Source organism: Oncorhynchus mykiss, chromosome 27 (assembly GCF_057628025.1).
Source record: "Oncorhynchus mykiss isolate SJ-2025 chromosome 27, ASM5762802v1, whole genome shotgun sequence".
Taxonomy (NCBI): Eukaryota; Metazoa; Chordata; class Actinopteri; order Salmoniformes; family Salmonidae; genus Oncorhynchus; species Oncorhynchus mykiss.
The window spans coordinates 26,864,652-26,889,168 of NC_143048.1; the positions used below are offsets into that span (position 1 = coordinate 26,864,652).

Consider the following 24,517-nt stretch of genomic DNA (forward strand, 5'->3'; position numbering starts at 1 on the left):
CCTGTCTTATCCGGTGTCCTGTGTGAATTTAAGTATGCTCTCTCTAATTCTCTCTCTTTTTCTCTCTTTTTCTCTCTTTTTCTCTCTTTTTCTCTCTTTTTCTTTTTCTCTCTCTCGTTCTCTTTCTTTCTTTCTTTCTTTCTTTATTTCTTTCTTTCTTTCTTCCTCTCGGAGGACCTGAGCCCTAGGACCATGCCTCAGGACTTCCTGGCCTGATGACTCCTTGCTGTCCCAAGTCCACCTGGCTGTGCTGCTGCTCCAGTTTCAACTGTTCTGCCTGCGGCTATGGAACCCTGACCTGTTCATCGGACTTGCAACCTGTCCCAGACCTGTTGTTTTCAACTCTCTAGAGACAGCAGGAGAGGTAGAGATACTCTGAATGATAGGCTATGAAAAGCCAACTGACATTTACTTCTGAGGTGCTGACCTGTTGCTCCCTCCACAACCACTGTGATTATTATTATTTGACCCTGCTGGTCATCTATGAACATTTGAACATTTTGGCCATGTTCTGTTATAATCTACACCCGGCACAGCCAGAAGAGGACTGGCCACCCCTCATAGCCTGGTTCCTCTCTAGGTTTCTTCCTAGGTTCTGGCCCTTCTAGGGAGTTTTTCCGAGCCACTGTGCTTCTACACCTGCATTGCTTGCTGTTTGGGGTTTTAGGCTGGGTTTATTTACAGCACTTTGTGACACCAGCTGATGTAAGGGCTTTATAAATACATTTGATTGATTGGTTGATTGATTGATTGAGTATATCCTTAAGGACACATGAGATTGAGATTCAGATAAGCTTTATTAGCATGAATGACAAATCCAATGTTGCTAAAGGGAAGTGAGATAATTACAACAACAATAACATAAAAAAATAAATAACTATAAAAATGATCCTAGACGTCATGCCCATAGGTGCACGTGTCACCTCAGATTTGTCCGATTAAAATAAGTGTATTTTTGTTGTTGTTTCTCTGTAATACTACTAGCCACCTAGCAATGTATTATAGTTCCCAATCTCCCAACTTTATAACTAGCTACCAAGAAGCCTTTTCAAGCTATCAATCAAGTTAGAGTAAATTAAATGAAATTATATTTGTCACATGCACCGAAAACAACGGGTGTAGCCTTAACCGTGAAATACTTACTTACAAGCACTTCCCAACGATGCAGAGTTAAAAAATAATAATACAACAGAAAATAGTAACACAAGAGGAGTAAAATACACAAGAATGGAGCTACAGTATATACAGGTATTAACAGTACCAGATCAACGTGCAGGGGTATGAGGTATTTGAGGTAGGTGTGTACATAAAGGAAGGATAAGTATCAGAATAGATAATAACAAGATATTTGAGGTAGATAAGTACATAAATGAAGGATAAGTATCAGAATAGATAATAACAAGGTATTTGAGGTAGATAAGTACATAAAGGAAGGATAAGTGTCAGAATAGATAATAACAAGGTATTTGAGGTATATCTGTACATAAAGGAAGGATGAGTATTAGGATATATAACAATAAGAGTAAAATAAAGAACAGAACATATAAGTATCTAAGTGTGTGTGTGTGTATGCTTGTGTGTGTGTGTGTGTTGTGTTGTGTTGTGTTGTTATGCGTGTGTGTGTATATGTGTGTTTGTGTGGTCGGTATGCGTGAGTGTGTTATGTGCATATGTATGTAGTGTATGTGCATGTGTGTGTTTTTCGTGTGAGAGTGTCAGTGTCAGTGTAGTGTGTGTATTTTGTGTATACACTGAATGTACAAAACAATAGGACCACCAGCTCTTTTCATGACATAGACTGACTAGGTGAATCCAGGGGAAAGATATGATCCCTTGTTGGTGACACATGAAATCCACTTCAATCAGTGTAGATGAAGGGGAGACAGGTTAAAGATAGTTGGTAGAACTCGGTTCGATACCCACAGGGGACCAGCATGAAAAATGTATGCACTACTGTAAGTCACTCTGGGTAAGAGCGTCGGCTAAATGACAAAAAAATAAGACATGGATTTTGTATGTGTGCAATTCAGACAGTGAATGGACAAGACAAAATATTTAAGTGCCTTTGAATGGGGTATGGTATTAGGTGCCAGGCGCATCGGTTTGAGTGTACAAAGTACTGCAATGCTGCTGGGTTTTTCACGCTCAACAGTTTCCTGTGTGTATCACAACTTGACACAACTGAATTGAAGCTGTCCTGGCTGTTCTGAGGGCAAAAGGGGGTGCAACTCAATATTAGGAAGACGTTACTAATGTTTTGTACACTCAGTTTATATATGAACTATTTAGCAGTCTTATGGCTATTTAGCAGTTTTATGGCTTGGGGGTAGAAGCTGTCTCGGAGCTTGTTGGTCCGAGAGCCGATGCTCCGGTTTCTTGTTTGTTTATGGTCTCATACAGTTTGTTGAGTTTCAGAGTGATATTGGCTTGTGGAGGAATATATATGGCCGTAATGATTACGGATGAGAACTCTCTTGGTAGATAAAAGGGTCTGCAGCTTACTATGAGGAATTCTATATCAGTTGAGCAAAAGCTAAAGATTTTCTTCACACTGGAAGCAGAGGACCAGTTGTTTATTTTGAAGAGAGACACCCCTCTCCCTTTGGACTTGCCAGAGGCTGCGTTCATCCGACTATGCCGCTGAAAGGAGAAACAGCAGAGTCCTACGAAAATAGTCATACAGCCACGTCTCTGCAAAGCATATAATATTGAACAAAGTAGAGGGTCAGAGGGTCAAGATGGTAATGGTGAGAGGTTAGCATGTCTAGGGGTATGATCTTTGACCCTGGGTAACTTTCTCTCTCATCATTCTTCATGATATATTCAGGATTATTTCTAATCATGGTACCATTCACAATAATGTAGAAGTGTTTAGAAGCATATTATATTCTTATTTGCAATAAAACTCACTCCAGAATGACACAATGCATTATTTACCATTCATTTCTGTTGAGCTCAAAATAATCTGAAATACAACCAAGACAAACTGCAAATACATCCAACAAGTTTGTAGAGTCACAAGCTTGATGTAGTCATTGCGTGCTAGGAATATGGAAACAAATACTAAACTTTTGACTACTTTATAAATAAGAATCTTAGGGAAGTCAATAGTTTTGACCCCAATATATAACTTGTTAAACAAAATCTCTTTCTCTGAGCAATTTCCTTAGTATAAAATCATATAATTGCATAAATTATAGCTCAGTATTTGAATGAATTATTTTAAAGTCAATATTGGTCATCTTTATAAAGGGTGTCAATCATTTCAAACCCTACTGTATATATAAATATTACAAGATAAAAAAATATCTTCACATATTGCCATCCAAAAGTTCACATCTTGGTTATATTAAATTATTCTAGGATATCAATAACTTCAAATCCAACATTGTCAATGGCATTAATGGAGGGGAGGTGATGTCCCATTATGTTGTGGAAGCAGTAGGCACAGTGTGCAGTGGCAACGGACGCTACCTTGGAGAAGTTGGAGAAGTCCACTCTGTACTTGCCCTCTTTGCTGCGGGAGATGATGGGTAGGAAGTTGTAACCCCACATGATCTCCTGAGGAATGAAGGAAGTCCTGACCTGGCAGGCTGAGCTGGTGGTCTCGGCTGTACCCTCCAGAAAAACCACCAGCTCAAACTCCTGCTTACGGAGAGTGTCCACTGCCATCTCAAAAAAAGGGCTATCCTTGTCAATCACATGGTAGAGTGTGAGAGGGCACACAAAGAAGAGGTTGTCCTTCCCAGCATCCATCCTGAACTCAATGTTCACCTGGTCCATGATGATTGTCTCCCCATCGGGTTTGACTGTTGTCCTCAACAGCTTGCCGTAGATCTGGCTCCCGATCATCAGGGTCTTGCGTAAGTTGGCCACTCTTATCATAAGGCAAAGGAAGTCCTTCTTAGGACAGATGACAGCCATCTCACTGAATGAGATGGTCTTGGCCCTTTTCTTAGGGAGGGATATCTTGGACACGATGATTCCACACATGAAGCAGTGTATGAGGGCCCCTATGAGAGTCTGGATAATGATGAGGGCTACAGCACCAGGACAGTGGGGGGTGACAGCGCGTACACCATACCCGATGGTGGTCTGGGTCTCCAGGGAGAAGAGGAAGGCCGTAGTCAGACCGTAGACGTTCCACATACAGGGGGTGTGGTTGCTTGGGGGGTTCTGCCATGTCAGGTCCCCGTTGTTCCGGGCGACCCAGAACCACAGCAGGCTGAAAATGAACCAGCTCAGGGTGAATGAGGCGATGAAGAAGAAGAGGACAAAGCGCCAGCGGAACTCTACGAAGGTCGTCCAGAAGTCCACGAGGAAGGCAAAGTGGTTGCCGTACTTCACATTGCCGAATTCAATGTTGCAGTGGCCATCTTTGGTCACCAGCCGGCTTCTGCGGATTCTTCGCTCCACCAGGTGGTCCTGGATGTGCTTCCGGATGCCAAACACCATTTTCTAGGTCCTGTCGTCTGTTAGAGAGGACAATTTGTTATTTAACACACCCAGACAAATAAATCAATATCCTTGTCATCCAAGAACTGTTAGATATATACAGACTGGATACTATTAATACAGAACACTGGAGGTTTTCATTAATATGTTTAATCTTCAAGGTAAACCTTCATCCGACCCTGTAACCTATACCTCCCTGTACGCCAGTCATGAAATTCAAGGTGTCTTAAAACTGCAGACTAAATATTCATATTTTGTTCAAGACTCTTGAATGCTTTAAATTGAATGGAACAAATTATAAACTAGAATTCAATGATAAATAATGTAATTTTCCGTCAATATCATTGTTCTTCAAATGAAATTGCTGCCCTTCACAACTTTCGTAAAGCAATAATGACAAACCAAGCATTGGTCTATAAGAGGATGTAAGAGATAATGGAGTTGGGTAACATTCACTCTTGGATCCAGACTTGTGAAATAGTTCATGTTTTACCTCCTTTAATTCTTAATTTCACACATCATTAGTGAACTAATTAGGTAAAACACAAGGTAAAAGTCCCACTGACCTTAATTCTCATCAAAATATAAATATGTGAAACAACTTAGTAGCACAAACGCCCCTGTCAATCTATGATCAATTAAATGATTTCACCTGCCCCAACCATCAGTCTTATTACTTACTTAAAGTGTTGCTCTAGTTACTAGCAGTTGCTATGTATCACTTGCACATGTGAATCTACACGTAAATCCTGCAATCCTGTAATCCTGGGCACATACCATAGTTAAGACCCCAAGTCATTACAGAAAAGTTATTGTTGAAACATTTCACTCCACTGTCCCAAATCAGTCAGATAACCATAACCTTCCTAAAAAACATAATCATCTAGCCTACTACAACTATATACAGTTGAAGTCGGACGTTTCCATACACCTTAGCCAAATACATTTATACTCAGATTTTCACAATTCCTGACATTTCATCCTAGTAAAGATTCCCTGTCTTAGGTCAGTTAGGATCACCACTTTATTTTAAGAATGTGAAATATCAGAATAATAGTTGAGAGAATGATTTATTTCAGCTTTTATTTCTTTCATCACACTCCCAGTGGGTCAGTAGTTTACATACACTCAATTAGTATTTGGTAGCATTGCCTTTAAATTGTTTCTCTTGGGTCAAACATTTCGGGTAGTCCTCCACAAGCTTCCCATAATAAGTTGGGTGAATTTTGGCCCATTCAGAGCTGGTGTAACTGAGTCAGGTTTGTTGGCCTCCTTGCTCGCACACTCTTTTTCAGTTCTGCCCACAAATGTTCTATAGGATTGATGTCAGGGCTTTGGCGTTCTTCGACTTGCAAGCCTCCCCCTTTTTCCTCCAAACATAACAATGGGCAATATGGCCAAACAGTTATATTTTTGTTTCATCAGACCAGAGGACATTTCCCCAAAAAGTACAATCTTTGTCCCCATGTGCAGTTGCAAACTGTAGTCTGGCTTTTTTATGGCCGTTTTGGAGCAGTGGCTTCTTCCTTGCTGAGTGGCCTTTCAGGTTTTGTTGATATAAGACTCGTTTTACTGTGGATATAGATACTTTTGTACCTGTTTCCTCTAGCAACTTCACAAGGTCCTTTGCTGTTGTTCTGGGATTGATTTGCACTTTTCCCACCAAAGTACGTTCCTTCATGCGTCTCCTTCATGAGCTGTATGACGGTTGCATGGTCTCATGGTGTATATACTTGCGTACTATTGTTTGTACAGATGAATGTGATACCTTCAGGCATTTGGAAATTGCTCCCAAGGATGAACCAGACTTGTGGAGGTCTACAATTTATTTTCTGAGGTCTTGGCTGATTTCTTTTGATTTTCCCATGATGTCAAGCAAAGAGGCACTGATTTTGAAGGTAGGCCTTGAAATACATCGACAGGTACAACTCCAATTGACTCAAATGATGTCAATTAGCCTATCAGAAGCTTCTAAAGCCATGACATAATTTTCTAGAATTTTCCAAGCTGTTTAAAGGAACTGTCAACATAGTGTATGTAAACTTCTTACCCACTGGAATTGTGATACAGTGAATTATAAGTGAAATAATCTGTCTGTAAACAGTTGTTGGAAAAATGACTTGTGTCATTCACAAAGTAGATGTATTAACCGACTTGCCAAAACTATAGTTTGTTAACAAGCAATTTGTGGAGTGGTTGAAAAACAAGATTTAATGACTGCAACCTAAGTGTATATAAACTTCCAACATCAACTGTAGATAGCACAGAATTATTTGATTGATGGTCCCTGGCAAGATATCAGGAATCAAGGTAAGACCCAAGTGCAGACTGGGCAGGCAAACGACAAGTCAAGGCAGGCAGGGGTTGATTATCCAGAGTAGTAGCAAAGGTGCAGGACGGCAGGCAGGCTCAGTGACAGGCAGAGGCTCAGATGACAGGCAGAGTGGTCAGGCGGGCGGGTACAGGGTCAGGACAGGCAAGGGTCAAAAGCCCGGTGGATGAGAAAAAGAAAGTCAGGGAAAAAACAGGAGCTGACAGGGCTCCTGTCTTTTGTGCTATTATGTTGGGGGTTTTGCATTATTTCTAACTTATTTTGTACATAATTTTTCTGCAAACGTATTTTATGGCAAAAAAGAGCTTCTGGATATCAGGACAGCGATCACTCACTTCGGATTAGACAAAGATTCTTTCTTCAACAAGCAGGACGTACAGGACATTCTCCGAACCCCCGACAAGGCCAACATCCCAGTTATTTGCAAGAGGAAGAGAAGCAGGTACAGAGGACACAGGGTGGGATACCTCGTGAGGATCCGCAGAAGGTGAGTACGAATGCAGCTGCCGTTACCGTCAATATTACTCGCCAACGTGCAATCATTGGACAATAAATTAGACGAGGTACGAACACGAATATCCTACCAACGGGACATCAAAAACTGTAATATCCTATGTTTCACGGAATTGTGGCTGAATGATAACATGGATTTTCAGCTAGCGGGATATATGAGGGGACAAGCGGGGACGAGAAGGGGGCGGTCTGTGCATATTTGTAAACAACAGCTGGTGCACGAAATCTATGGAAATCTCTAGATTTTGCTCTCCTGAAGTATAGTATATTGAGATAAATTGCAGGCTACACTACTTCCCTAGAGAGTTTTCAGCTATACTTTTCGTGGTTCTTTATTTACCACCACAGACAGATGCTGGCACTAAGACCGTACTCAGTTCTACCTAATTTCCCTCAACATGTTAAATGTGCAACCAGAGGGAAAACCATTTGAGATCACCTGTACTCCACAAACAGAGTAGGTGGTGGTTGGTTGGTTGGATGGGCTATTTACAGGGTCAGGGTGGTGGTGCGCTTGTTAGGCCAAACACTGAGTTGGATGGTGGTGTGCTTGTTATGGAGTGTTGTGCACAAAATGACCAGTGCCATAAGCTGGTGCGTTTGTTTCTACGCTCAAAGCTTGGAAACATCCTGCCTTTCACAAACAAAAATCCAATAATCACGCACTGTTTTGTTGTGAAGCTTTTCTCTCTGGACCTCACAACCCTTTCACACCTAATCATTATTTCTTCTGCACAAATTCTGAGATCATTTCAGGTTTACTTTGATATGATCCTTGGCTGATGCATTACAATAATATACTTTTGAAATAGTGATAATTTTATTAGTATTGTATGGTTCAGTTGTCATTCCAGTAATAACTCTTCGACAATGAATGATTTCCTCTGGAAAATCATATAATCATTTATTTCGGCATAATACACACTGTTCTGCAACCAATGACAATGTAATAGGGAACATTTCCACCCTTGTAATCATCAGTTTGTGATTAAGTGCAATGTCATGACTACATTTATTCACATTTTATTGTTTGAGCCAATTAAATACTTCACTCAATATTTACACTGATAAATGTAAGCAGATGTTGTATAATTTGCATCCACAGTGAGAGGTCAGAAAGTTTGCAAATTATGTTCCCCTTTTGAGAGAGAGACTGTGGTTACTGTAAATATCGCAAATAACAATAACAATAAAACCAATATTTCTTCCAGGACCATTTCCTTTTAATGTTAAGATCCTCAACAATTTACAAGACCACAAACTAGCCAATACATGCACCTGCATAGAAAGCTTGGAGTGGAGTCAGATCAATCCCATTAAGAATTTGTTCTTAACTGACTTGCCTAGTTAAATAAAGGTTAAATAAAATAAAATTACATACAATATGTTTACTGGCAGACATGTCACTTTTCACTGATAGTGTTTCTTGGAAGCAAGAAGAACATTAGTGGAATGTCAATTAAAAATATTTGCAACACATATTTGTAGAAGAGAGTAGCTGTAACACGGCAAGCTCACCCTAGGCTCAAAGTCGGTGCATTGAAACATGATAGATATCATCATTACACTGTTGTTATAACAGGAGAATACCAAGTACTCACTGGATGATACTGGTCCAACTACAGAAGATGAGATCCTGTCAGTGTGGAAACTGTGGAAATACAAAGTTGTGTTGCACACGGGATCCCCTCTGTCTCCGTCTCTCTCCCAGCCAGTCTCTGAGGGTGTGCCCTTTGAACTGTAGTTAGTGTTCTGACAGCTCTCTCAGTGCTACAGATGTGTGTGCTTTTATACAACTTGGGATTGGAATCACATCAGGTGATGTTTACACACACACACACACAAACATAAAGTAGGCTACCAGTACAGCCCTCCAGCAGGACTGTTGCGTGGGCATGTGTTTACCCCACACAGCGCCAGTACCCAGGTCCAGCCTGACTGCCCCCTGCTACACCACCCGTGTCTTGGGCAGGGCTCTCAATGTCTAGATCAAGAGGAAGCTGTTTACAGTACACACACATGCACAATCACACACACGTGCTTGTATTTGCTGTTAAGTCAAATAGTGTTACTGCATTTCAAATTAAATAAAATAAAATGGTATTTGTCACATGCACCGAATACAACAGGTCTAGGTAGACCTTACAGTGAAATGCTTAACCCTTAACCAACAATGCAGTTTTAAGAAAATACCTTAAAAAGTAAGAAATAAAAGTAACAAATAATTAAAGTGCAGCAGTAAAATAACAATTGCGAGGCTATCCGGTACCGCTTGCTGTGCGGTAACAGAGAGAACAGTCTATCACTTGGGTGGCTGGAGTCTTTGACAATTTTTAGGGCCTTCCTCTGACACTGCCTGGTATAGAGGTCCTGGATGGCAGGAGGATCTGGAGGATCTGGAGAAGGTCTGTATGGAGGAGTGGGCCAAAATCCCTGCTGCAGTGTGTGTAAACCTGGTCAAGAACTACAGGAAACGTATGATCTCTGTAATTGCAAACACAGGTTTCTGTACCAAATATTAAGTTCTGCTTTTCTAATGTATCAAATACTTATGTCATGCAATAAAATGCAAATTAATTACTTAAAAATCATACAATGTTTCTGGATTTTTGTTTTAGATTCCGTCTCTCACAGTTGAAGTGTACCTATGATAAAAATCACAAACCTCTACATGCTTTGTAAGTAGGAAAAACTGCAAAATCGGCAGTGTATCAAATACTTGTTCTCCCCACTGTAGATATATTTTTTTATACCTTCATTTAACTCGGCAAGGCAGTTAAGAACAAATTCTTATTTTCAATGACGGCCTAGGAACAGTGGGTTAACTGCCTGTTCAGGGGCAGAGCAACAGATTTGTACCTTGTAAACTTGGGGGTTTGAACTTGCAACAGTTACTAGTCCAACGCTCTAACCACTAGGCTACCCTGCCGCCCCAATATCAACGGTACTGTTCCTGTTATACCTTGTTGTGGCTTGCAGGCTTTCCTCAGGACACACCAGACACACTGTGGCTGCAGGTTACCATGCTGGCATCTTACGTTTTTTTGTTTGTTTGTATTTTACCTCCTTTTCTCCCCAATTTTGTGGTATCCAATTGTTTTATTGGCTACTATCTTGTCTCATCGCTACAACTCCCATACGGGCTCGGGAGAGACGAAGGTCGAAAGCCATGCGTCCTCCGAAACACAACCCAACCAGCCGCACTGCTTCTTAACACAGCGTGCATCCAACCCGGAAGCCAGCTGCACCAATGTGTCGGAGGAAACACCGTGCACCTGGCGACCTGGTTAGCGTGCCCTGCGCCCGGCCCCCTACAGGAGTCGCTGGTGCGCGATGAGACAAGGATATCCCTACCGGCCAAACCCTCCCTAATTCGGACGACGCTAGGCCAATTGTGCGTCGCCCCATGGACCTTCCGGTCACGTCCGGCTGCGACAGAGCCTGGGCTCAAACCCAGAGTCTCTGGTGGCACAGCTAACACTGCGATGCAGTGCTCTAGACCACTGCGCCACCCGGGAGTCCCATGCTGGCATCTTACAAGTGCAGGTACAGACTCTCAGAGTCACATAGAGAGTGTGTGTGTGTGCGTGTGTGCGTGTGTGTGTGTGTGTGTGTGTGTGTGTGCGCCCGTGCGTGCGTGTGCGTGTGTGCATGCTTCCCTTCCTCCACTGCCTTGCTAGAACAGGTTGCATTACCTAGGTCCATGGCACGTCCTCCCCTCCCAAGACTTCATGACAATTAAGAAGCCGTCTAGCTTGAAGAAAGTAATTACACCGAAGTGAAAGAAAAGGCCTAAATTAAATCTGAGCCTGAAAATCAATTCCTTTCTCCAGCGGCCTTTCTCACCCTGTTCTGTTCTGTGAAGGTGCAGTGGCGTGTGTTATGATATGAGTGCCAATGTAATTTCTTACAGATGTAGGATCTTAATTTGATCACCCTGATGCAGGACATTTTAAACTTGTGTTGTTTTTGAGGTTTAAAAGTATTCTAAAATTTGTCATTACCACTTTCAGACGTGATTTTCCCTTACGAAATATGTATCAACCCATACAAAAATGTCCAGTCATTATAATCCACATTATAATTCACATTTCCTGTTTTGTTTTCTTGCTTTCTTGCTGTTGCAAACAGGCTCAAATTAAGATCCTACATCTGTAGAATGTTATGAGCCACTAAGAGGTGGAAAGAGCACCATTTGTAAGACAGAACATTAAGTTAAAGCCCAACAAGCTCTTCCTATTGTTCCCTCTGACTGGTTTAGTTTCTCCATGTCTGCTGTTGTAGATACCACCACACCATAACTAGATCCCCTTTCATTTACAATTACAGGTACAGTTCTTCACATTTAGCTGGTGTTTGTTTGGGTGGTAGAAAACCCCGTTACAAGAGATGACTTACACAACAAGCCTCTTTCTCCAGCCCAGCCAACAGCCACAGCCGGTACTAGTTATTCACCTCAATAACAAACCTACAGCGATACTTGCAATTGTACATGCACACAGAGCACAGCAGCTGTCAGTGCAATTCTTCAATTATTTACTGTTATACTTATTCTCTCCACGGTGTCAGTGTCAGGGCTATCCTTCACACGCACAACACACAATCTTGTGGAAGTGGTCTAGTCTTCCAGTCGAATGCATCCTTGCTTTCTGTTTTGAAGTTGAAATCCCAACCATATTCTAGAGAAATGTTTGCAGTTCTCAATTTAAATAGTGTCTCTGATTGGAGGTAGAAAGCTGGAGAACCAGTACTTCAAAAACATTGACAATCTTTTTAACTGAGGTGTCGCAGATAAATTGTTCAGTGGTCCTGGAATGTTAACTTTTATCTCCCCATGTGATTTATGTTAAGATCCCCATAGAGGAAATGAAAGTGTCCGAACAACGGGATAAAAACACACTACATGAGATTGAGTAGACCTGGATGAATAATGTATCCACATAAAAGAAGTAGGTCCATGCACGATTAGATAATTCATCATTTAAACACCAATAGATGTTCTCTTTCCCATAAGTTAGCTCTTGTAACAAACATGTGTACGTATATTGATGTTTGGCTGGTAAATGGATGGTCTAATCTGGTGTTGTTCTTGAAATATCCTTTCACTCTTTGACCAGCAGCTCAATCCAAGGCAATGATCTACAAGAGCTGTATGCTCAAGATGTTTGTGTTTATTGAAGTCAGTCCTATCACAGACGATGAATGAATAATTGAACCATTTTCTGGTGCCAACAGATATGCTTCATTACGAATGTATCATTGCCATGCAATTAATAATGGTGGCCCTCTGCTTAATACCAAATGCAAAAGGATAATTTAGTGAAGAGGAGAAATATTGTAGACATTAATGCAGGGACTGACCTTAAAAGCTGTTAAAACCTATAACTTTCTGTTGCACTGTTTAGTCAGCCAGCAGAGCAGCGTGATTATGGAATATCATTTTCGTTTTTTAATCAATCTCTCCCTCCCTTCCTCCATTCCTCCATAGTCCCATTTCTTCCATGATGAGGAGTTTATATGTGGTGTGAGTCATTGGCGTGCTCTGATTTCCCTGCTCTGCTTCCGCCTGGTCCTCATGCATGGTCCTTCTTGTTCCTGGGAGCTGGTAACATTTCAGTTCATTGGGGTGCCATGCGCTCTGACAAGAGGATCAATCACAACTAATGAACCCTGTGAAAATGCAGTGGAATGCAAAGGAGGGAGGGAGGGAGGGTGGGAGGTGTCTGACCCATTTTCAAGGGTCACATCCAACAACCCTGTGGCCTGACCTCCCATCAGTCCACGGTAAATGAGGACAGGGCTTGAGTAAAGGGTCAGACCAATGGTCCCTGGATGTGAAGGAGATGTGCAGTCAACCTCCAGGTCCATCAATTACAGCAATACTGTATAGCTGTTCTCAATGACCTGTTTTTACTACATTGAACAAAAATATAAACACAACATGCAACAAGTTCAACAATTTTACTGAGCTACAGTTCATATAAGAAAATCAGTCAATTTAAATCAATTCATTAAGACCTAATATATGGATGTCACATGACTGGGAATACAGATATGAATCTGTTGGTCACAGATACCTAAAAAAATGGTAGGGGTGTGGATTAGAAAACCAGTCAGCATCTGGTGTGACCACCATTTGCGTCATGCAGTGCGACAGATCTCTTCAATGGCTATGCGAAGTTGCTGGATATTCGCGGGAAATGGAACACACTGTTGTACATGTCGATCCAGAGCATCCCAAATGTGTTCAATTCAGGATCTCAGGACCTCAGGATCTTGTCACAGTATCTCTGTGCATTAAAAATAACATCGTTAAAATGCAATTGCGTTCATTGTCCGTATCTTATGTCTGCCCATACTATGACCTCACCGCCATCATGGGGGCACTCTCTTCACAACGTTGACATCAGCAAACCACTCGCTCACACAACGCCATACAAGCTGTCTGCCATCTACCTGGTACAGTTGAAACGGCAATTCATCTGTGAAGAGCTCACTTCTCCAGCGTGCCAATGGCCATTGAAGGTGAGCATTTGCACACTGAAGTTGGTTACGACACCAAACTGTAATCAGGTCAAGAACCTGATGAGGATGACGAGCATGCAGATGAGCTTCCCTGAGACTGTTTCTGACAATTTGTGCAGAAATTCTTCGGTTATGCAAACCCACAGTTTCATCAGCTGTCCAGGTGGCTGGTCTTAGACGATCCCACAGGTGAAGAAGCTGGATGTGGAGGTCCTGGGCTGGCGTGGTTACACGTGATCTGCGGTTATGAGGTCGGTCGGCTTATGGTAGAGAAATTAACATTAAATTCTCTGGCAACAGCTCTGGTGGACATTCCTATAGTCAGCATGCCAATTGCATGCTCCCTCAAAACTTTAGATATATGTGGCATTGTGTTTGTGTGACAAAACTGTACATTTTAGAGTGGCCTTTTCTTGTCCCCAGCACAAGGTGCACCTGTGTAATGATCATGCTGTTTAATAATCTTCTTGATATGCCACACCTGTCACATGGATGGATTATCTTGGCAAAGAAGAAGTGCTTACTAACTGGGATGTAAACAAATTTGAGCACAACATTTTGAAGAAATAAGGTTTTTGTGCATACAGTATGGAACGTTTCTGTGATCTTATATTTCAGCTCATGAAACATGGGACCAACACTTTCACATGTGGCGTTTATATTTTTTTTCAGTGTACATGGCTAAATTAATTAGTTAGAACATGTAATGTATTTTCTTTCCATTCACAGTATCCCATCATGCTCTTATAGAGTGGGTTAGGGTTAGGGTTGTGTGCACAGTAAACACAGTTTTCCTATTTACTATTGGGATCCAATGTAGCTCACAAAAATAGCGCAACTCCATTGTAAATACAGTTTATCACATGTCTACTCATGGGTATGGAAATGGCTGAATTAATGAATAAAAAGTCCCCCAGAATAAATTTACATAATACTATGGTTCTGGAAATAAACTATTGTCTTCAAGCTTGAAACTTAAAAATGCTGTACAATACGTTTCTCCCTTGACACCATGCTAATATAAACTCCCCATGCACCCAGATCCCATCCACTCTCCCTCTCTCCTCTCCCTCTCCCCCAATGGGAGCTTTACATGAGAGATGCGCTGATGGCTCTAATGACCTTGACATAAAGCCCTTAAATTCAATAACATTTTATTTTATTGACTTTAGTTTTCAAAGCAAGTGAAATAGATAATAAACAACAGTGAAATAAACAATTCAAAATTAACAGCAAACATTACACCTGGTTAAATAAAGGTGAAATTTAAAAAAATAAACTCACAAAAGTTCCAAAACAATAAAGACATTTCAAATGTCACATTGTGCCTATATACAGTGTTGTAATGATGTACAAATAGTTAAAGTACAAAAGGGAAAATAAATAAACAAAAATATAGGTTGTATTTACAAGTGTTTGTTCTTTCCTGGTTTCCCTTTTCTTGTGGCAACAGGTCACAAATATTTTTTGTTGTGTTTTTTTTGTTGTTGAATTTTACCCCTTTTTCTCCCCAATTTCGTGGTATCCAATTGTTAGTAGCTACTATCTTGTCTCATCGCTACAACTCCCGTACGGGCTTGGGAGAGACGAAGGTTGAAAGTCATGTGTCCTCCGATACACAACCCAACCAAGCCGCACTGCTTCTTAACACAGCGCGCATCCAACCCGAAAGCCAGCCGCACCAATGTGTCGGAGGCTACACCGTGCACCTGGCAACCTTGGTAAGTGTGCACTGCGCCAGGTCTGCCTTCGGTGGCCTCTCTCAATAGCAGGCTAGGCTCATCGAGTCTTTACATAGCCAAATATTTAATTTTGGGTCAGTCCCAGTGGTCAGGTATTCTGCCACTGTGTACTCTCTGTTAGGGCCAAATAGTACTCTAGTGTGCTCTGTTTTAAAAAACATATATTTCCAATGTGTCAAGTAATCTCATGATTTGATTGTGTTGATGTCCTGGGGCTCTGTGGGGTCTGTTTGTGTTAGTGAACAGAGCCCCAGGACCAGCTTGCTTAGGGGGAACTTCTTTAAGTTAATTGCTCTGTAAGTGATGGCTTTGTTATGGAACATGTGGGAATTGCTTCCTTTTGTAGAAATTGTAGAATTTAACAGCTCTTTTCTTGGATTTTGATAATTAGGGGGGTATCGGTCTAAATCTGCTCTGCATGCATTATTTGGTGTTCGACATTGTACACTGAGGATATTTTTGCAGAATTCAGAATGCAGAGTTTTAATTTGGTGTTTGTCCCTTGTTGTGAATTATTGGTTGATGAGCGGACCCCAGAACTCACAACCATGAAGGGCAATGATTTCTATAACTTATTGAAGTATTTTTATCCAGATCCTAATTGGTATGTTGAATTTTATGTTCCTTTTGATGGCATAGAAGGACCTTCTTGCTTTGATTTCTATCATTCACAGCTTTGTGGAAGGTACCTGTGGCGCTGATGTTTAGGTCGAGGTATGTAGCGTTTTTTGTGTGCTCTAGGGCAATGGTGTCTAGATGGAATTTGTATTTGTGGTCCTGGCGACTGGACCTTCTTCCAACACCTTTATTTTTGTCTTGCTGATATTTACTGTCAGGGCCCCGGTCTGACAGAATCTGTGCAAAAGATCTAGGTGCTGCTGTAGGCCCTCCTTGGTTGGGAACAGAAGAACCAGGACATCAGCAAACAGAATACATTTGACTTCAGATTCTAGTAGGGTGAGGCTGGGTGCTGCAGACTATTCTAGTGCCCTCACCAATTCATTGATATATATGTTGAAGAGGGTGGGACTTAAACTGCATCCCTGTCTCAGCCCTGGCCCCGTGGGAAGAAATGTGTGTGTTTTTTTGCCTGTTTTAACCGCACACTTGTTGTTTGTTTATAATGTCGTATGTTTATCCCCCAACACCACTTTCCATCAATTTGTATAGTAGACACTCATGCCAAATTGAGTCGAGGGCTTTTTTTTAAATCAACAAAGCATGAGAAGACTTTGCCTTTGTTTTTGTTTGTTTGTCAATTAGGCTGTGCATGGTGAATACGTGGTCTGTCATAAGATAATTTGGTAATAGCCAATTTGACATTTCCTCAGTACATTGTTTTCACTGAGGGAATGTAAGAGACTGCTGTTAATGATAATGCAGAGGATTTTCCCATAGTTGCTGTTGACGCATATCCCACAGTAGTTATTGGGGTCAAATTTGTCTCCACTTTTGTGGATTGGGGTGATCAGTCCTTGGTTCCAAATATTGGGGAAGATGCCAGAGCTAAGGATGATGTAAAAAAGTTTTAGTATAGCCAATTGGAATTTGTTGTCTGTATATTTGATCATTTCATTGAGGATACCATCAACACCACAGGCCTTTCTGGGTTGGAGGGTTTTTATTTGTCCTGTAGTTCATTCAAGGTCATTAGAGAATCCAGTGGGTTCTGGTAGTCTTTAATAGTTCATTCTAAGATTTGTATGAAGATCATGTATATGTTTTTGTTGTTTGTTCTTTGTTATAAAGCCAAAAAGATTGGAGAAGTGGTTTACCCATACATCTCCATTTTGGATTGATAACTCTTTGTGTTGTTGTTTGTTTAGTATTTTCCAATTTTCCCAGAAGTGGTTAGTCTCTGGATTCTTCCATTACATTGAGCTGTTTTCTGACACGCTGTTCCTTCTTTTTCCATAGTGTATTTCTGTGTTGTGTATTTCTGTGTTGTTTTAGTGATTCACAATAGTGAAGGCGTAGACTCAGGTTTTCAAGGTCTCTATGTTTTTGGTTGGACAGGTTTCTCAATTTCTTTCTTAGATTGTTGCATTCTTCATCAAACCATTTGTCATTGTTGTCCATTTTCTTCGGTTTTCTATTTGAGATTTTTAGAATTGATAGGGAAGCCGAGAGGTCAAATATACTCTTAAGATTTTCTACTTCCACGTTTACACCTTCCCGATTACAGTGGAACTTTTTGTCCAGGAAGTTGTCTGAAAGGGATTGAATTTGTTGTTGCCTAATTGTTATTTAGTAGGTTTCCAAACTACATTCCTTCCATCTATAGCATTTCTTAATATTACTCAGATCCTTTGGCTTTGATGCCTCATGATTGAGTATTGCTCTGTTCAAGTATACTGTGATCTCTCTCTACCTTTCTCTCTACCTCTCTCTCTCCCTATCCTCTCTCTCCACTATCTCTCTCTCCCTATACTCTATATCCCTATACTCTCTCTTTCTCGTTACCTCTCTCTCTACCTATCCTCTCTCTCCCTATCCTCTATCTCCCTATAATCTCTACCTATCTCTCTCTCTCTCTCTCTCTCTCTCTCTCTTTTATCTCCCTATACTCTCTCTCTCCAAATAATCTCTAACTATCTCTCTCTCCACATAATCTCTCTCTCTCTCTCTCTCTCTCTCCCTCCACATAATCTCCCTCTCTCTCTCTCTAAATAATATCTCTCTCCACATAATCTCTCTCTCTGTCTCTCTCAATTCAATTCAATTCAATTCAAGGGCTTTATTGGCATGGGAAACATGTGTTAACATTGCCAAAGCAAGTGAGGTAGACAACATACAAAGTGAATATATAAAGTGAAAAACAACAAAAATGAACAGTAAACATTACACATACAGAGGTTTCAAAACAGTAAAGACATTACAAATGTCATATTATATATATATACAGTGTTTTAACAATGTACAAATGGTTAAAGGACACAAGATAAAATAAATAAGCATAAATATGGGTTGTATTTACAATGGTGTGTGTTCTTCACTGGTTGCCCTTTTCTCGTGGCAACAGGTCACAAATCTTGCTGCTGTGATGGCACACTGTGGAATTTCACCCAGTAGATATGGGAGTTTTTCAAATTTGGATTTGTTTTCGAATTCTTTGTGGATCTGTGCAATCTGAGGGAAATATGTCTCTCTAATATGGTCATACATTGGGCAGGAGGTTAGGAAGTGCAGCTCAGTTTCCACCTCATTTTGTGGGCAGTGAGCACATAGCCTGTCTTCTCTTGAGAGCCATGTCTGCCTACGGCGGCCTTTCTCAATAGCAAGGCTATGCTCACTGAGTCTGTACATAGTCAAAGCTTTCCTTAATTTTGGGTCAGTCACAGTGGTCAGGTATTCTGCCGCTGTGTACTCTCTGTTTAGGGCCAAATAGCATTCTAGTTTGCTCTGTTTTTTTGTTAATTCTTTCCACTGTGTCAAGTAATTATCTTTTTGTTTTCTCATGATTTGGTTGGGTCTAATTGTGCTGTTGTCCTGGGGCTCTGTAGGGTGTGTTTGTGTTTGTGAACAGAGCCCCAGGACCAGCTTGCTTAGGGGACTCTTCTCCAGGTTCATCTCTCTGTAGGTGATGGCTTTGTTATGGAAGGTTTGTGAATCACTTCCTTTTAGGTGGTTGTAGAATTTAACGGCTCTTTTCTGGATTTTGATAATTAGTGGGTATCGGCCTAATTCTGCTCTGCATGCATTATTTGGTGTTCTACGTTGTACACGGAGGATATTTTTGCAGAATTCTGCGTGCAGAGTCTCAATTTGGTGTTTGTCCCATTTTGTGAAGTCTTGGTTGGTGAGCGGACCCCAGACCTCACAACCATAAAGGGCAATGGGCTCTATGACTGATTCAAGTATTTTTAGCTAAATCCTAATTGGTATGTTGAAATCTATGTTTCTTTTGATGGCATAGAATGCCCTTCTTGCCTTGTCTCTCAGATCGTTCACAGCTTTGTGGAAGTTACCTGTGGCGCTGATGTTTAGGCCAAGGTATGTATAGTTTTTTGTGTGCTCTAGGGCAACAGTGTCTAGATGGAATTTGTATTTGTGGTCCTGGTGACTGGACCTTTTTTGGAACACCATTATTTTGGTCTTACTGAGATTTACTGTCAGGGCCCAGGTCTGACAGAATCTGTGCATAAGATCTAGGTGCTGCTGTAGGCCCTCCTTGGTTGGTGACAGAAGCACCAGATCATCGGCAAACAGCAGACATTTGACTTCGGATTCTAGCAGGGGGAGGCCGGGTGCTGCAGACTTTTCTAGTGCACGCACCAATTCGTTGATATATATGTTGAAGAGGGTGGGGCTTAAGCTGCATCCCTGTCTAACCCCACTCTCTCTCTCTCTCTCTCCACATACTCTCTCCCTATACTCTCTGCCTATCTCTCTCTCTCTCCACATACTCTCTCCCTATAATCTCTACCTATCTCTCTCTCCCTCCCTATCCTCTATCTCCCTATAATCTCTCTCTCCCTATCCTCTATCTCCTTATAATATCTCTCTCCACATAATCTCTACCTATCTCTCTCGCCACATAATCTCTCTCTCTACCTATCTCTCTCTCCACATAATCTCTCTCTCTCTCTATCTATCTCTCTTTCCACATAATCTCTCTCTCTCTCTCCCCACAGAATCTCTCTCTCTCTCTCTCTCTCTCTCTCTCTCTCTCTTTCCGCATAATCTCTCTCTCTCTCTCCACATAATCCCTCTCTCTCTCTCTCTCCACATAGTCTCTAACTATCTCTCTCTCCACATAATCTCCACCTATCTCTCTCTCTCCACATAATCTCTACCTATCTCTCCACATAATCTCTCTCTCTACCTATCTCTCTCTCCACATAATCTCTCTCTCTACCTATCTCTCTCTACCTAATCTCTCTATCCACATAATCTATCTCTCTCTCTATACTCTTTCTCTCTCTACCTCACACTCTCTCTACTTCACTCTCTCTCTACCTCTATCTCTCCCTATACCTCTCTCTCCATCTCTCTACCTCACTCTCTACCTCTCTCTGTCTCTCCCTCACTCTCTCTCTTCCTATATTCTTTATCTCCCTATAAACTCTCTCTACTCTCTCTTTACTTCTCTCTCTCTACTTCTCTCTCTCTACCTCACTCTCTCCCTATACTTTTCTCTCTCCCCCTCTCTCCATCTCTCTACCTCACTCTCTACCTCTCTTTCTCTCCCACTCTCTCTCCCTCACTCTCTCTCTACCTCACTCTCTCTCTCCAAGTCACTCTCTCCCTCTCTCTCTCCCTCTCTCTTTCTCTCTCTCTATACTCTCTCTACCCCACTCTCTCTCCCTATCCTCTCTCCACCCCACTCTCTCTCTCCATGTCCCTCTCTCTCTCCTTCTCCCTCTCTCTCTCTCTCTCTACCTCTCTCTCCACATAATCTATCTCTCTCTCTCCACATAATCTCTCTCTCTCTCCACATAATCTATCTCTCTCTCTCTCCACATCATCTGTCTCTCTCTCTCCCTCTCTCCCTCTCTCTCTCCCTCACTCTCACTCTCTCCACATCACCTTCTCTCTCCCTCTCCCTCTCTCTCTCTACCTCTCAATTCAATTCAATTCAATTCAAGGGCTTTATTGGCATGGGAAACATGTGTTAACATTGCCAAAGCAAGTGAGGTAGATAATATATAAAGTGAATATCTACCTCCCTCTCTCTTCTCTCTCTACTTCTCTCTCTCAATTCAATTAAATTCAATTAAATTCAATTGACTTTATTGACATGGCAAGTTCATTATTACTTACATTGTCAAAGTATACATATCGAAAAATATAAATATATATTTATATATAAATAAATGGTGGGACAAACAACAATAATAATTGCAGTAGTAGTAGTGGACATGGGATTACCATTAACAACAACTACAACAACAATATTAATGAGAACAACAATACATTAAAGCAATGGTAGTAGACCAGTGTCAACATGACTGAGAAGACAAGGTATGACGTGATATGAAAGACAAAACAAAACATTGAATTATTATTTTGGGAAATAAATATTCTCTTAGGTCTGAGTATTTGTCACAGTGTAATAGGAAATGCAGCTCTGTCTCTACCTCTCTCCTGGGGCAGAGTGAGCACAGCCTTTCCTCTCTGGGCAGCCAGGTTTGTCTGTACCTAGTCAATGTTTTCCTCAGTTTTCTATCAGTCACAGTGGTCAGATAGTCTGCCACCATGAACTGTCTGTTTAGAGCCAAATAGCATTGAAGTTTACTTTGATTTTTTGTGGTGTCTTTCCAATAGGTGATATATTTTTATTTTTGTTTTGTGATGATTTGGTTGGGCCAGATTTTCTGAGTGATGTCTTGAGGCTCTAAGGGGTTGGTTTGGGTTGGTGAACTGAGCCCCAGAACCAGTTGGCTGAGGGGACTCTTCTCTTGTTTCATCTCTTGACATTGTAGAGCTGTGTGATGGAATGTTTTGGGGTCACTTGTTTTTAGGTGGTTGTAAAATTTGATGGCTCTTTTTTCTAATCGAATGAGGAGGGGGAATTAGCCCAATTCTGCTCTACATGCGTTATTTTGAGTTTTTCTTTGCACTTGCAATACAGTCTTCCAAACTCTGCATGCAGTATTTCAATTGGATGTTCGTCTCATTTGGTAAATTCATTTTTAGAGATTGGACCCCATACTTCACTGCCACATAGAGCAAATGGTTCTGTAACTGATTGAACATTTTTGAGCCAGATTCTAATTGGAATTTCGATTTTGATGTTCATTTTAATGTCTCTCAGCTCATTCAAAGCCATGTGAAAGCTACCTGTGTTGCTGATATTTAGTCCTAGATATGTGTAGTTTTTGGTGTGTTCTAATAGAACTGTGTCCAAATAGAATTTATATTTGTCATCCTTATTTCCGGACCTTTTTGGAATATCATTATATTTGTTTTTTTAGGTTAACGGTCAGAGCCCAGGTCTGACAGAACCTGTGAAGACGATCTAGGTGCTGCTGTAACCCCTCTTTAGTGGGAGACAGCAGCACCAGGTCATCTGCGTACAGCAGACACTTGATTTCAGTGTTGTGTAGGGTGATTCCAGGTGCTGCCGATTATTCTAATGTTTTTGCCAATTTATTAATGTCGATGTTAAATAGTGTTGGACTTATTGGGCAGCCCTGTTTCACTCCCCTTCCCTGAGAGAAGAAGTCTGTTTGGTTGTTGCCAATTTTAACCGCACATTTGTTTTCAGTGTACATTGATTTAGTAAAATCATATGTTTTCCTTCCAATACCACTTTCTATTACTTTATAAAAAAATACCTTTGTGACAAATTTAATCAAATGCTTTCTTGAAACCTACAAAACACGAGTAGATGTAGCCTTTGTTTTGTTTTACTTGTTTATCAATTAGAGTGTGGCGGGTGTAAATGTGGTCTGTTGTATGATACTTTTTTCGAAATCCAATCTGGCTTCTGCTCAGGACGTTGTGTTCATCAAGGAAATGATGTAGTCTGCTTTATAATACTGCAAAGAATTTTCACCAAGTTGCTGTTAACGCAAATTCCTCTGTAATTATTTGGGTCAAATTTGTCTCCATTGTTATAGATTGGTGTGATCAATCCCTGGTTCCAAATATCGGGGAGAATACCTGCAGTGAGGATAATGTTGAAGAGTTTGAGTATAGCCAATTTGAATTTGTGGTCTGTATATTTGATCATTTCATTTAAAATACCATCAGCACCACAGGCCTTTTTGGGTTGGAGAGTGCATAGTTTTCCCAATAATTCTTCTTCTGTAATTGGGGTATCCACAGTCTTTGACTGCTAATTCAATTTTTCTTGTATATATTTTTGTTCTGGGCTCTTTGTTATATTGCTGTAGAGGTTTGCAAAGTGATTTATCCACATATCCCCATTTTGGATAGCCAATTCCTCATGATGAGTTTGTTTAATGTATTAAAATTCACCCAGAAGTGGTTTGATTCTATGGATTCCTCAATTCCATCGAGCTGATTTCTAATTGGCTGTTTCTTTTTTGTTCTTAGGGTGTGTTTGTATTGCTTCAGTGTTTCCTCACATTGAAGGCGTATATTTTTGTTGTCTGGTTCTCTGTGTTTTTGATTAGATATATTAGATATATTTATCTCTCTCTCTCTACCTCTCTCTCTCTCTCTCTACCTCTCTCTCTCTCTCTCTCTATCTCTCTCTCTCTACCTCTCTCTCTCTCTCTACCTCTCTCTCTCTCTCTCTCTCTATCTCTCTCTCTACCTCTCTCTCTCTCTCTCTCTACCTCTCTCTCTCTATCTCTCTCTGCCTTTCTCTCTCTCTACCTCACTCTCTCTCTACCTCCACCTCTCTCTACCTATACCTCTCTCTACCTCTACCTCTCTCTACCTCTCTCTCTACCTCTACCTCTCTCTACCTCTACCTCTCTCTACCTCTACCTCTCTCTACCTCTCCCTCTCTCTCTACCTCTCCCTCTCTCTCTACCTCTCTCTCACTCTACCTCTCCCGCTCTACCTCTCTCCCTCTACCACTCTCTCTCTCTACCTCACTCTCTCTCTACCTCTACCTCTCTCTCTATCTCTACCTCTCTCTCTCTATGTGTACCCCTCTCTCTCTCCCTCTCTCTCTCTCTCTCTCTACCTCTCTCTCTCTACCCCTCTCTCTCTACCTCACTCTCTCTATCTATTCTCTCTCTCCCTATCCTCTCTCTCCCTCTCGCTCTCTCTCTCTACCTCACTCACTCTCTACCCCACTCACTCTCTACCTCACTCACTCTCTACCTCACCCACTCTAAACCTCACTCTCTGTCTACCTCACTCTCTCTCTACCTCACTCTCTCTCTACCTCACTCTCTCTCTCTACCTCACTCACTCTCTCCCTATCCTCTCTCTCTCCCTATCCTCTCTCTCCCACTCTCTCTCTACCTCACTCTCTCTATCTATTCTCTCTCTCCCTATCCTCTCTCTCCCTCTCGCTCTCTCTCTC

The 24,517-nt window shown here is 41.3% G+C and overlaps 1 protein-coding gene across 1 annotated transcript; it reads right to left on the reverse strand.

Annotated features, from left to right (window-relative positions):
• Nucleotides 1-778: 778 nt before the first annotated feature.
• On the reverse strand, nucleotides 779-9,068 carry kcnj1a.1 (potassium inwardly rectifying channel subfamily J member 1a, tandem duplicate 1). Its single transcript, XM_021588233.3, has 2 exons — nucleotides 8,902-9,068; nucleotides 779-4,472 (listed from the first exon to the last, which is right to left on the reverse strand). The coding sequence occupies exon 2, from the start codon at nucleotides 4,453-4,455 to the stop codon at nucleotides 3,355-3,357; it is 1,101 nt and encodes a 366-aa protein (XP_021443908.2). The 5' UTR covers nucleotides 4,456-4,472; nucleotides 8,902-9,068; the 3' UTR covers nucleotides 779-3,354.
• Between the last annotated feature and the right edge of the window lie 15,449 nt (nucleotides 9,069-24,517).